Source organism: Planococcus citri, chromosome 2 (genome assembly GCF_950023065.1).
Source record: "Planococcus citri chromosome 2, ihPlaCitr1.1, whole genome shotgun sequence".
Classification (NCBI taxonomy): Eukaryota; Metazoa; Arthropoda; class Insecta; order Hemiptera; family Pseudococcidae; genus Planococcus; species Planococcus citri.
In genome coordinates, this window is record NC_088678.1 from 65,238,071 (window position 1) to 65,249,364 (window position 11,294).

At 41.0% G+C, this 11,294-nt stretch overlaps 1 protein-coding gene across 2 annotated transcripts in view; it reads left to right on the forward strand.

Moving 5' to 3' along the window:
* Positions 1-2,403, forward strand: part of LOC135837071 (vesicular glutamate transporter 3-like) — a 63,774-nt gene extending 61,371 nt beyond the window's left edge. For both annotated transcript variants that reach the window (XM_065352224.1, XM_065352223.1), the window contains exons 3-9: positions 225-455; positions 530-704; positions 810-1,064; positions 1,126-1,259; positions 1,357-1,499; positions 1,592-1,712; positions 1,824-2,403. In XM_065352224.1, the coding sequence (XP_065208296.1) occupies positions 225-455; positions 530-704; positions 810-1,064; positions 1,126-1,259; positions 1,357-1,499; positions 1,592-1,712; positions 1,824-2,003 (1,239 nt within the window). In that variant the 3' untranslated portion in view covers positions 2,004-2,403. The remainder of the gene's footprint in view (positions 1-224; positions 456-529; positions 705-809; positions 1,065-1,125; positions 1,260-1,356; positions 1,500-1,591; positions 1,713-1,823) is intronic.
* Positions 2,404-11,294: the final 8,891 nt, after the last annotated feature.

Below are 11,294 nucleotides of genomic sequence, written 5' to 3' on the forward strand. Positions count from 1 at the left end.
TTAATTATGGTCAAGAGATATTTTTTTTGGAACGCATAACCAGGAACCCAAATTTTTAATTTTGGGTAATTAACCTAACCTGTAACCATTGAATGCAATCTTTTTCTCGGTATCCTTCAGAAACCGGTAACCTTTTAACCAAATTTTGTTTCGGTTCGCATCGCTGACCTTCCTAATTATGATTCTTAGTTTAGGTATGTATTTATTTTTTAAATCTTGTACAGAAACCAGAATACGAATGGACTTCAGTTCAAAAAGCTTTAGTGATCAGCTCGTTTGCATATGGACGGTTTTTTGGTCCTCTTGGAGCAGTATTTGCTGGTAAAATAGGCGGTAGCACATTGTACTCGTTGGGTGTTTTTGGAGCTGCAGTTGTAACATTTTGTATGCCACTTTGTTTGTACGTGAATTTCTACCTGTTTGTCTTGGGCAGCGCATTGGCTGGTGGTTTCGAGGTAAATTATCATTGTATAAAATAATGACGACGACGACGACGACGACGATGTTAATGATCATGTATCCCTTTTAGGCCTGTGCTTATGCTAGTGTATCACAGCTGTGGTCTCGTTGGGCTCCTCCTGATGAACGAGCCAAATGTATTTCTTTCAGTGTAATCGGTATCTACGGAGGATCCATTGTATCTTTCCTACTATCTGGTTGGATACTTCAAGAATGGGGCTGGGCAGTTCTATTCTATGCCAGTGGTGAGACTCACCATCCTTATTGTACTGATGATGGTCAATGGTCAATTGGTCACTCACAATATCCATACTTAATGAATTTCATTCAATCCATCATCTTTCTCGTAGGATTAGCTACTTTGGTATGGTTCTGGATATGGTTCTTGGTGGTGAAAAATGATCCTTCAGAAGACCTACGAATGTCTCAGGAGGAACGTAACTACATTAAAGATAAAATTAACGATGATTCGAAGACCAAAAGTTTGGTATACCCTTGGAAAGATATGCTCACCTGTGTTCCTTTGTGGATGGGATGTTTGTGCAAGTTTTCCATTGGTGCTGGGTATACTTTTACAATGATGTATTTACCTCAGTATATCAAAGGTATGTCATGAAGGTATTTTTGTTTTGTGAACCATTGTGCATTGTGGGATTATATTTCCAGATACCAATGATATAGATATCAAAGAAATTGGATATTTTTCACTGATCCCTCAAATATGCTCGGTGATATCTATGCCGTTAGGAGGATACATATTTGATCGAGTTAGGTCGAATAAAACTTTATCTCTGACCAATGTAAGTGAATCAGAATTTTTTATGGGCAGGCATCCAAAAAATGAAAGTACAGTTTCATAATTTAGTGGGTATCTATTAATTGGGCATTATTTCTCAGGCTCATAAGTTGTACGCTTGTCTTGGTCTGTTTTCTGGCACATTGGCTTTCTCAGTTACTGGATTATGGCCCAACTTTATCGCCTGCATAATCTGTCTATCCTTATTCCAGTTTTTCAGCACTTGTACCATATTGGGTATTCAGTAAGTTGAATCATAAGTACATATTACCATTTGATTTTTGTCGTTAGACATTTTAAGAACATAATATGATTTATTTCCTGTAATTCTTGTAGAATCTTGGTCCTTGACTTAGCTCCCAGGTACGCCGCGTTCATGAATTCTATTACCAACTCTTCCTTCACAATTTCCAGTATTTTGACTCCAGTTGGGGTTGGATTTGTGGTCACCTCTCATGTAAGTATCTTTTTCTGTCGATGAATTCGGGCTTTTCACTCTTGCGTCTAATAAACGTGAAGAAAATGTACCTATACAGGATTACCCATTCTTTTATTGTACCAATTTCAGAGCCAGTTGCAATGGAGCTTTTGTTTCATCATATTCAGTGCTTTGTTCGCTGTGATTGGCCTATTGTATGCGAAATTCGCATCTGTCGAGTTACAATTTTGGGCGAATTATTCGGCTGAACGTGAGAAATGCCAAGATGCTAAAACAAATGGAAAACTTCCACAATCAATTTGTCCATAAATTTAAATATTGAATGAGCAGCACGTTCTTAAGACTATGGTGGGTGATTATGCAACTTGATCAGCACTAATGTTAAACAAGTTGCATAATTTTGATTTGTCACGTAAGTTATGCAACTTATGTGACAAGTGTGTTGAAGAAGTTGCCAAGTTGGGTTTGGTATTCAGCTGGTGCAACATTTTTTGCAAGATCGAGAAATAAGGATTGTAATTGATTCATTCTGCACCATCCTGAACTGAAACTGGAGTAAATCTGACGAGGGAACCTCTTGAGGAGCCCGCCTTCGATTTAAACGGGATCGCGATTACAAATTGATTTTTCAATTTTTGGCAGCTATTTAAAAATTCAGAATTTTTGCTTTGAAATCAAAATAAATAAATAAATAAATAAATAAAACAATTGTGTAGATACCTACTCACTTAGGTATTTTGTAAAAATGATGAAAATTAGTCTTGAAAGTAGTAGGTAGGTATATCGAATCCCTTGAATCATAATTTGCTATTTACAGTCTTTCTGGAGGCCAGGCCCTAGCTTGATTTTAGATCTCTCCAGAATTTGAAAATGTCTCCTGAAAGCATGGAAATCAAAATTATGGGAAATCGAAAATCGCAATGGAGGCTCCAGAATAACTCGAAATGGTGAAATTCGGATTCAGGTGGCTGGTTTTAGACAAGACAATACCATTCGTCCTCATACCTAAAGTATCGTTCGAATAGACAACACGTACGCAGTCGAGTCTCGGAAAAAGTGCGAATTTTTCCGGGAAAATCGGATTTTCCGTCGTTTTTTTTCGCGCCCCCGGGTGCGGGTTGTGATTCTCTCTGGTTTTGACACACTCTTGCTAAAAAAATCGGACCAAAATTACGGGATTTTTGGCTCATAACGGTTCGGACACGCCTATACTGACGAGCATATCGCGTTTCGTGTGTGTATAACGCTGATGACCTACTTAAAAAATGGCCAACACTGACGTCGAATCTACGGATAATAACGTCACCAACAACTCGTCAAATGAGGGCAAAAAAGGAAGAAATCGGAAGAAAAAAGGGACCCCACCCCCCTCCTTCATTGACAACTACCTAAAAGAGACCAACGATCTCATCAACTCCTGCCTTGAACTGCTGGACCAGTCCAACAACCTGAAAACCAGCATAAAAACAGGTATGAAGGACAATTTCACAAAACTTAAAGAAAATAGCGTTAATTTTGCGAACTCCGTGAAAACTCAGATTAAGGAGGCTGCGGCCAAGCTCGCCAAAAAGGCTGCAGGCAGCCGCACACAGCCTCCAAGCAGCTCTGCACAAAACCAGCTACCCCAGCTAACCTTCTCACATACTCCACTAATACCTCCGAATAGGCCTACTACCTATGCAGCTGTAATTAAAAAACCAGTACAAATGCATCAGCTCAAGCAGCAAAACCCAGAACTGGTACCCAAAGCTCCCATCAAACTCAACAATAATACTATGGTCCTAAAGCCCAAAATCACAGGCCAAGATGGATTCCAGCTAGTAAAAACTGCTATCAACCCCTACACTGATGGGGTAACTTTTGCAAAGCCCCTGCCTGGAGGTGGAGTACTTATTGCATGTCAGGACCAGTCAAAACTCAAAAATGTACAGCAAAAGCTGCAGCAAAATCTCACTCCTATCTTGAAAAAGGAAAAAAGAAATCCAGAAATAGTTATCCACCGCCTACCAAAATTATGCACAGCTCAAGAAATTGAGCAAGCAATAGTAAATAGTACTGGCTGCAACCCTCAGTACACCAAAGTTATGAGGTATAGGCATGACGATCCAAACTCTGGAATTTTTGCAACTGCTGTGGTAACCCCCGCGGCATGGCAGCTCTTAGTGAGTACCCATGGGAAGATATTGATAGGGGGAGACAGTTGGGCGGTGTGTCCAGTTGCTAATAACATACCTCTAATCAAATGCACTCAATGCCATCAGTATGGCCATCTTAAAAAATATTGCAGGCTTCCTGTAGCAACTAAGGAAGCTGGAACCTGCTTAAACTGCACTCGAGTGAATCAAAAAAATCCCTCAGCTACCCCCTTGGACACCAAGCATGATACTCACAGTAAAAATTGTACCTCCCTAATTAATCATCTCAACGCAGTTTCTAAAACCATCCAATATGAGTAGAATGGCCTATCAAAAGAAAAACTCAAACACAAAAATAGCTCAGATAAATATAGGTAACAACCAGAAATATCTCTCCACAATAGCTGATGTAATTAAAGATGAAAATATTGACGTGATCGCAATGTCTGAGCCATACACATGTAATAATAAAATTCCTATCTTATCAGACAACTATCGAAGCATATGTAGTGGCAGTGCATGTATGCTTGTTAAAAAAAACATTCCGCTGACACAGACATTCCATAGTGTCGGCGGCATCGTTGAAATTGAAATAGCTGGTGTGACGTATGTCTCTGTATACGCCTCGCCAAATAAGCCCATTAAGAGAATAACACAGGTACTGAAAACCATTGTGCTGAGAAAGCAAAATGATAAACTTATTATGATGGGTGATTTTAATACCTACTCGTCTCTACTTTATTTCTATAGGCACCATGCTATAAGAGAGAGAGATGAATTATTTGATGATTTTATCATATCCTCTAACCTCACCATATTAAATGACGATACACCAACCTTTGTTAGAAGGGAGTATAAATCAATACTGGACTACACAATAGTCTCAGACTACATGATAAGTAGGGTGAGAGACTGGAAAGTAGTACCTACAGCTCCTAGAGATCACCAGCTCATCACCTTTGAAGTTACTATACAACCTACCTACTGTGTGGGAGAAGAAAAATACATCTACGACTACGATATGATAGAGGAGGCAATCCTAGCCAATCCCCTACCAAGTTTGGATCCAGATTGTGGTAGGGAAGAAATAGACCAGTTTATTCAATACTTTGAAGAGCTGGTTAGTAATCTGAAAGATATGGCAAAAATCTCCTCAAAGGACTCTCCTCTTCCTTGGTGGAATAGTGACCTTGAGAAAATTAAGCAATCCAAAAATGACCTTGCTAAATGCCTCCGCTCCATCCCACCTGAGTCAATCCAGTATGAGCTATGCTATGAAGAATATAGAGCTATAGAGCGCAAATATACCTACGAAATAGCAGGAGCCAAGCGCAGAGCTTGGCGAACATTCATAACAACCAACCAGGCATGGGGTAAACCCTACAAGGTACTAAAAATGGCAACAAGTAACAACAGTAGAACAATACCACTACTTCGCAACTCTAATGCAAAAACTGACAATGAAAATGTGAACTTCCTCCTCCACCACCTCTTTCCCCAAGATGGGCACCCCGTAAATACTGCTAACCTGTACCAACACATTAATACAAACAGGGATATCCATAAAATGCTTGGATACCCACTACAACATGATCTTGAAGAGCCTACTGCTGATGAAATTGAGGAAATCATCCGCAATTTGAAAGATGGTAAGGCCCCTGGAGTGGACAATGTTGACAACAAAGTAATGAAAATCATTTTTCTCCATAATAAAGAACAGGTCACCAATCTGTTCACCTCCTGTCTGAAAAGGGCATATTTTCCGACTGCTTGGAGGGTGGCTAAACTAGTTGTCCTCCAAAAACCTGGTAAGGACCCAGATGATCCTGCAGGATATAGGCCTATATGCTTGCTGAAAACCACATCAAAAATACTAGAGAAACTAATATACAAAAGAATTTTTAAATACCTATCTAGTAATGACCTCATTGCTCCTAACCAATATGGATTTCAGCCTGGGCTCTCAACAGACCACGCCCTGGCAAAACTAATAACTGAAATTGAATCTATTCAGGCTAATGGAGACATAGCTATGACTATAAGCTTTGATGTTGCCAAGGCCTTTGATTCCATACCTCATCAAGTGATAATTGATGCACTTATTGATCATGGTATCCATCCAATACTAATCTGGATGCTGGTTGAATATCTAAAAGACAGAACAGTGCAGTACCAGTATAATGGTAAAACATTCAAGGCCAAGGTAACTAAGGGGTGCCCCCAGGGGTCTAACCTGGGCCCCCTTTTATGGATCATCATCTACAATGTAGTACTCAAATTCATGTTTCGGGGCTGCAGGTCAATTGGCTTTGCTGACGACTTGCTTTTTGTATTTGGAGCCAAAAACATCAATACCCTGGAACAGAATGCCAGAACTGCCATCACCCAACTCACTATTATGCTGAGTAAGCTTGGTTTAAGCCTAAATGCTGCAAAAACCCAGGTGATGGTATGTACTAGGAAGCACCACACTGAGCCCATAATAACAGTAAATGGTCAGCTAGTCACTACCTCTAGGGAAATCAAATACCTTGGAGTGATAATTGATCAAAAACTCACCTTTATACCACACTTCACTAACATACACAAGAAATCTCAACTGTCACTCAACATTATAAATAGATTGTTTGGACGCACCTATGGCTATGGTTATGAAGCAAGGAAAATCATGGCGCAGGGGCTGATCAACTCACTCTGGTATTATGGGTCAGCAATCACGCTGCCAGCCCTGAAGTACACATGCGTTCTAGAAAAAATCCGTAAAACTCAGAGAGCAACAAACCTGAAGATTATCTCAGCTTATCGGACAGTGTCTGATACTGCAGCCTCTGTTATTGCTGGGATGCTCCCACTTGACCTGGCAATAGCAAAAATGGCCCTTAGAAGAGCTGCTGACATAGGGTATCGCACTCAAGCTCCAAACCTAGACACAGGACCCATTACCTTACTGCACAAAGATTCCAATAGGACCAAGAATGCCTACATAATGCAAAACAGATCATTCTCAAGGCGTCAGCTGGATAATGAACTCACCTCAATGGCATACCAGATGTGGCAGAGCCGCTGGGATCTGGCTACAACTGGAAGAGTCACTTATGAATGGATTCCTGATATAGCTGAGAGAATGGAAGGTAGCTGCACACATCTCAAACCAAGCTTCTTCCTAACCCAGGCCCTCACAGGCCATGGTTTCTTCGCCGATTACTTGAAGAGATTCAAGATAATAAGGAGTAACCTCTGTGTATGCGGTAATCTACAAAGTCCACAACACCTCATCACTGAATGTACAAATACCCAAATTGCTGAGATCAGGGAACGGTACCCAGTAGAAATGCTTGATGTCACTCCCACCAACTTACAAAATCTGAATCAACTCATCAAAGAACTCTTTCACATCCGGGACTCCATTAAAGTTATAGCTGACAAATCTACCACAGATACTGAGGGAACGTCAGATGTGGATGATCCATCACCTTTAACCACACTATATAGTCTCCAAGAACTACCTCCTACTACCAGTATCACCAGCACACCAATACCAATGCACCTGCAGTCACCATCACCAGTCTCTATACTCCAAACACAACTAACACAAGTACCAGAAACCACCAACAAAAACAACGGAGTAACAAGCTTACCTACCTACTCACCATCAGCACTGAAGCTTGTGCCTAGAACAGTGCTGATAGCTAGCGAGCTACTCAAGAGGAACCAAGAGGTCTGCAGCAGCCCAGTCACACAACATTCAACTGAATCCTGTATTAGTTCGGAGGCCTCACAAGGAGGTGACCAGCATCATTCACCAGGGTTCGAAAACGAATGGCTAGCTGCAAGGAGAAACTTCACAGCAATTAACCTACCCAAATTCAGTCCAATGGTGCAACCTATCAACCCAATCCTGCAGCAAACAGACCACATACTTGGCCCACTTTCTTCACCAACCTCATCCCCTAGGAAGAGAATCATGGTATCCAACTCCCTTTTCCAACATACTACAGCAATGCCACACCCTGAGCACAATGTACTGTATTCTCCTGCCAACACAACTACAACAACATCAACAACTACTGCCCAACATGGCCGTGTCATCCGAAACTGTAAAAGCCCCCCTGCACACAACATTAGCACAACACTGGGAACAGGGAGATATAATATTCCTGTTGTACACTCCAGTCCAGTTGAGGGGCACAGCACATCAATACCAGTGTACAATGGTTGGAACAGCCCAGGCTTTCAACCCTGCAACTTCTCACCGTTAACCCTCACACCAACAGCTCACCAACATAGAATGGACTACACAAGTAGCTTTGAGGTCCAGTGCTCTCCAAATCTGATCCAGGTACCTATCAGCAAGGTGTATCCACCAATCAACTTGAACAAAACATCGCTGAAAGCTAAGCAGGTAGCAGACGCCTTTGAGAGTCACAAAAACAGAATACAGTTCATGCATGGAGGGGTGACTCCAGGCTCTGTAGCTGAGGAAACACCAAAACAAGATCATTCAACTTTCTCCATTGGTGGGAAGCTGGGCATCAAAAAACCTCCATCAAACTACACACCAATGGGACCATATGTAAACCGACACATCTTGGAGGATGTAAACCGACGAATAATATTCCTAAGGACCACCTTCCCCCCAACTCCCAGAAAGAGTAGCACTGAGCTCTCCACTTCTGTGGCATACCAGCACTGGGAAGAGGCCTCAAAGGAGGCTGAACCCAGGAGGATAATCTCAACAGCCCAGAGACAGTTGCTCACTCAAGGAGGCCTGGATCATCCATACTCCCTGATATTCAGTGACCATGTCTACATACCTGCTATGCAATACCTGGTGCTTCGTGGAATCCAAGAGCGCTTCTACGCCCCAGTCAGTGCTGCTAGTGTGGGGGATCTTCTCCCATACGAACAATATCTTGACATGCACGAACCAACACCTCGTGATGTCGAGACCAGACTCATCGCCTCTGCTGCAGAAGCAATGAGGAGAAGAAGCTTGGGAAATATGGCTTTAACAGCAGTTGAGTCCAACGGCCTACTCACGCTGGAGGAAGCCAATGAAGACATATTTCTTCAGGGACCCTCCTTTGCACTGGCACACTGTGTCAGCCAAGACCTCAGAATGTCCGCTGGGATAGCGAGGGACTTTGTCCGCCACTTTGGAGGCAGAGAGATGCTACTGACCCAACCACACAATGTGGGGGAAGTGGCAACTCTAAAGCGGAAAGTCGAAGGAACAGTGAGCCAGGGACATTATATAATATTCTGTGTCGTCACAAAAATCCATTACTACGACAAACCAACATATAAGGACTTCTCCCTTGGCATCCAAAATCTTGCCAGGGAATGTACCAGAAGAAAAATAAAAAAACTCGCTATCCCACGGATTGGATGTGGGCTGGACCAGCTTGACTGGGGCCAGGTACGGCCAATCATCGTAAGAGAGTTCAGGGAGATACCTATCAATATCAAGGTATGTAACTGGACCTCCCCTAACACCCGCTCTAAAACGAATTGATAGCACTTGTAAATAGATTATATAACAATGTAATAAAGTAAATATTCTCCCCAAATATATCTTATTTAATTTAATTTAATCTATATAGTACAATGTATGTATATTATTGTAGCACTACCCTAAGCTGAAGGATGGAAGAAACCTATGGTATGTGTCCATTCTCAGCATTCAAAACTACTCCAACGTTATCCACTATGTAAGGTAGGACCGAGTGTTCCCACTTTCACACATCAGAAATAATATCCTTTTGGACAATCCTACTCTAGGAGATCTCTTTCTGAGGTAGTTAAGGGTACAGTGGTGCCCGGAGACCTCCTAGGCCTACCCCAAAATGGGAGACGGGTCGGGGGTCGCTCCAAATCCGCGGAAGGGGGGAATGGGCTACATCCTAGGGTGACCACTCCCTCAACCCCGAAGTGGTGGGAGCGATTCTGGGATACTGCCTAGGAGCTCCGGGCCTTTGGCCTGGTGCTGGGGGGGTGGGTCAGCAGTCCCAACCAAAACTGGGGCCCCCCACTCACTGCGGCTCCAGGACCACTGGGTGGCCGAACCGTCCCCTTCCCCTCCTAGTTTTAAGCAAAATTGAAACACTCCTAATCTTGGCTTAGTTTAAGTTGTACATAGTCTTTATAGCTAAATTTTAGTATTAAGTTTGTAATTTAGTATTAGAATATACATCACCCTCCCCTTAAACTTAAGATTGTACTGGTATTATCTCTGCGGAAGGGGCGGGGCTTAGGCCCCGCCCCCTCACCGCAGGGATAAGTAATTATAAGATGTAAATATTATTCAAAATAAACCCTTTTTTTTTATAAAAAAAAAAAAAAAAATAATACCATTCGTCCATATTATTTCAAAAATTTCCCTTCGAACAGAACATTTTTGAAATTTTTTCTTATTATTTATATCTATTGATATATTTTTCTTAAAAAAACCCACACTGGAGGTGTCCGCCTGAAAATGGGCCTAAATGAGGGTAAACTCGTTAAATAAGTTGAGAGCAAGCCACAACTCCATTTTGAGCTGCCCAAATTGATTTTCACGCCCGCTGGAGAAATGTTAAAATTCTGGAGAAATTAAAAATTGAGCTCGAGGCTGCGGAATGGTTCGAAGTAGTGAAATTTGGATTTGGATGATTGATTTCAGACCAGGTAGAGATCATTTGTGCGAATTTCAAAAAATTCCTCATGAATAGAAAATTTCTGATTTTTTGAAGTTTTTTGCTTTCAAGATGTCCATCTGGAAATCAGACCAATTTGCGATAAACTCGTTTAATAAGTTGAGAATAAGCCACAACTAGAGTTTAGAACTGATTTCCATCCTTTTTACTTTTACGTACGAATTTCTGAAAAAAAAGGAAGTATAAATCACCGAAAATGTAGAATTTTGAATTTTCAAAAAGTCTCCAAAAATCGAAAAATCAATTTGGGCAGCAGAAATTTCGGTTATGGAAGTTTCGAACCAATGTTCTTTCCACGAATTTCGGTTCTGTGACCCCCCCCCCCCCTTTTAATGCTTTTTTTTGGTTGTAAATTCCTCAAATTGCCATTTTTTCGACTGATCAATTTCTCAAACCTCATAATCTAAAATGAACAAAAGTAAAAAAAAATTATTATTTTTTTTCAAAATTACAGAAAATAGTTTTTTTTTGGGGGGAAGGGGGTCAAAATTCCCTTTTCAATTCATTTTCAAACTATTTTGAATTTTTGTCGAAATTGCTTTCGGTTTTTTGTCAAAATTATCAAAATTATTGTTGTTTTTTTAAATCAAAACAAGCCTTGTTTTTTTTCCAAAATTGCAGAAAAGACCTGTTTTTTCGGTCAAAATTTTCAGAAGGATCTATTTTTTGGTACAAAAATCTGTATTTTTTTTTGGTTAAAATTTTCAACAAATATTCGGTACATTTTTGCCAGAATATCGAAAAGTCCGTCCTACTTTTTTGTCATAACT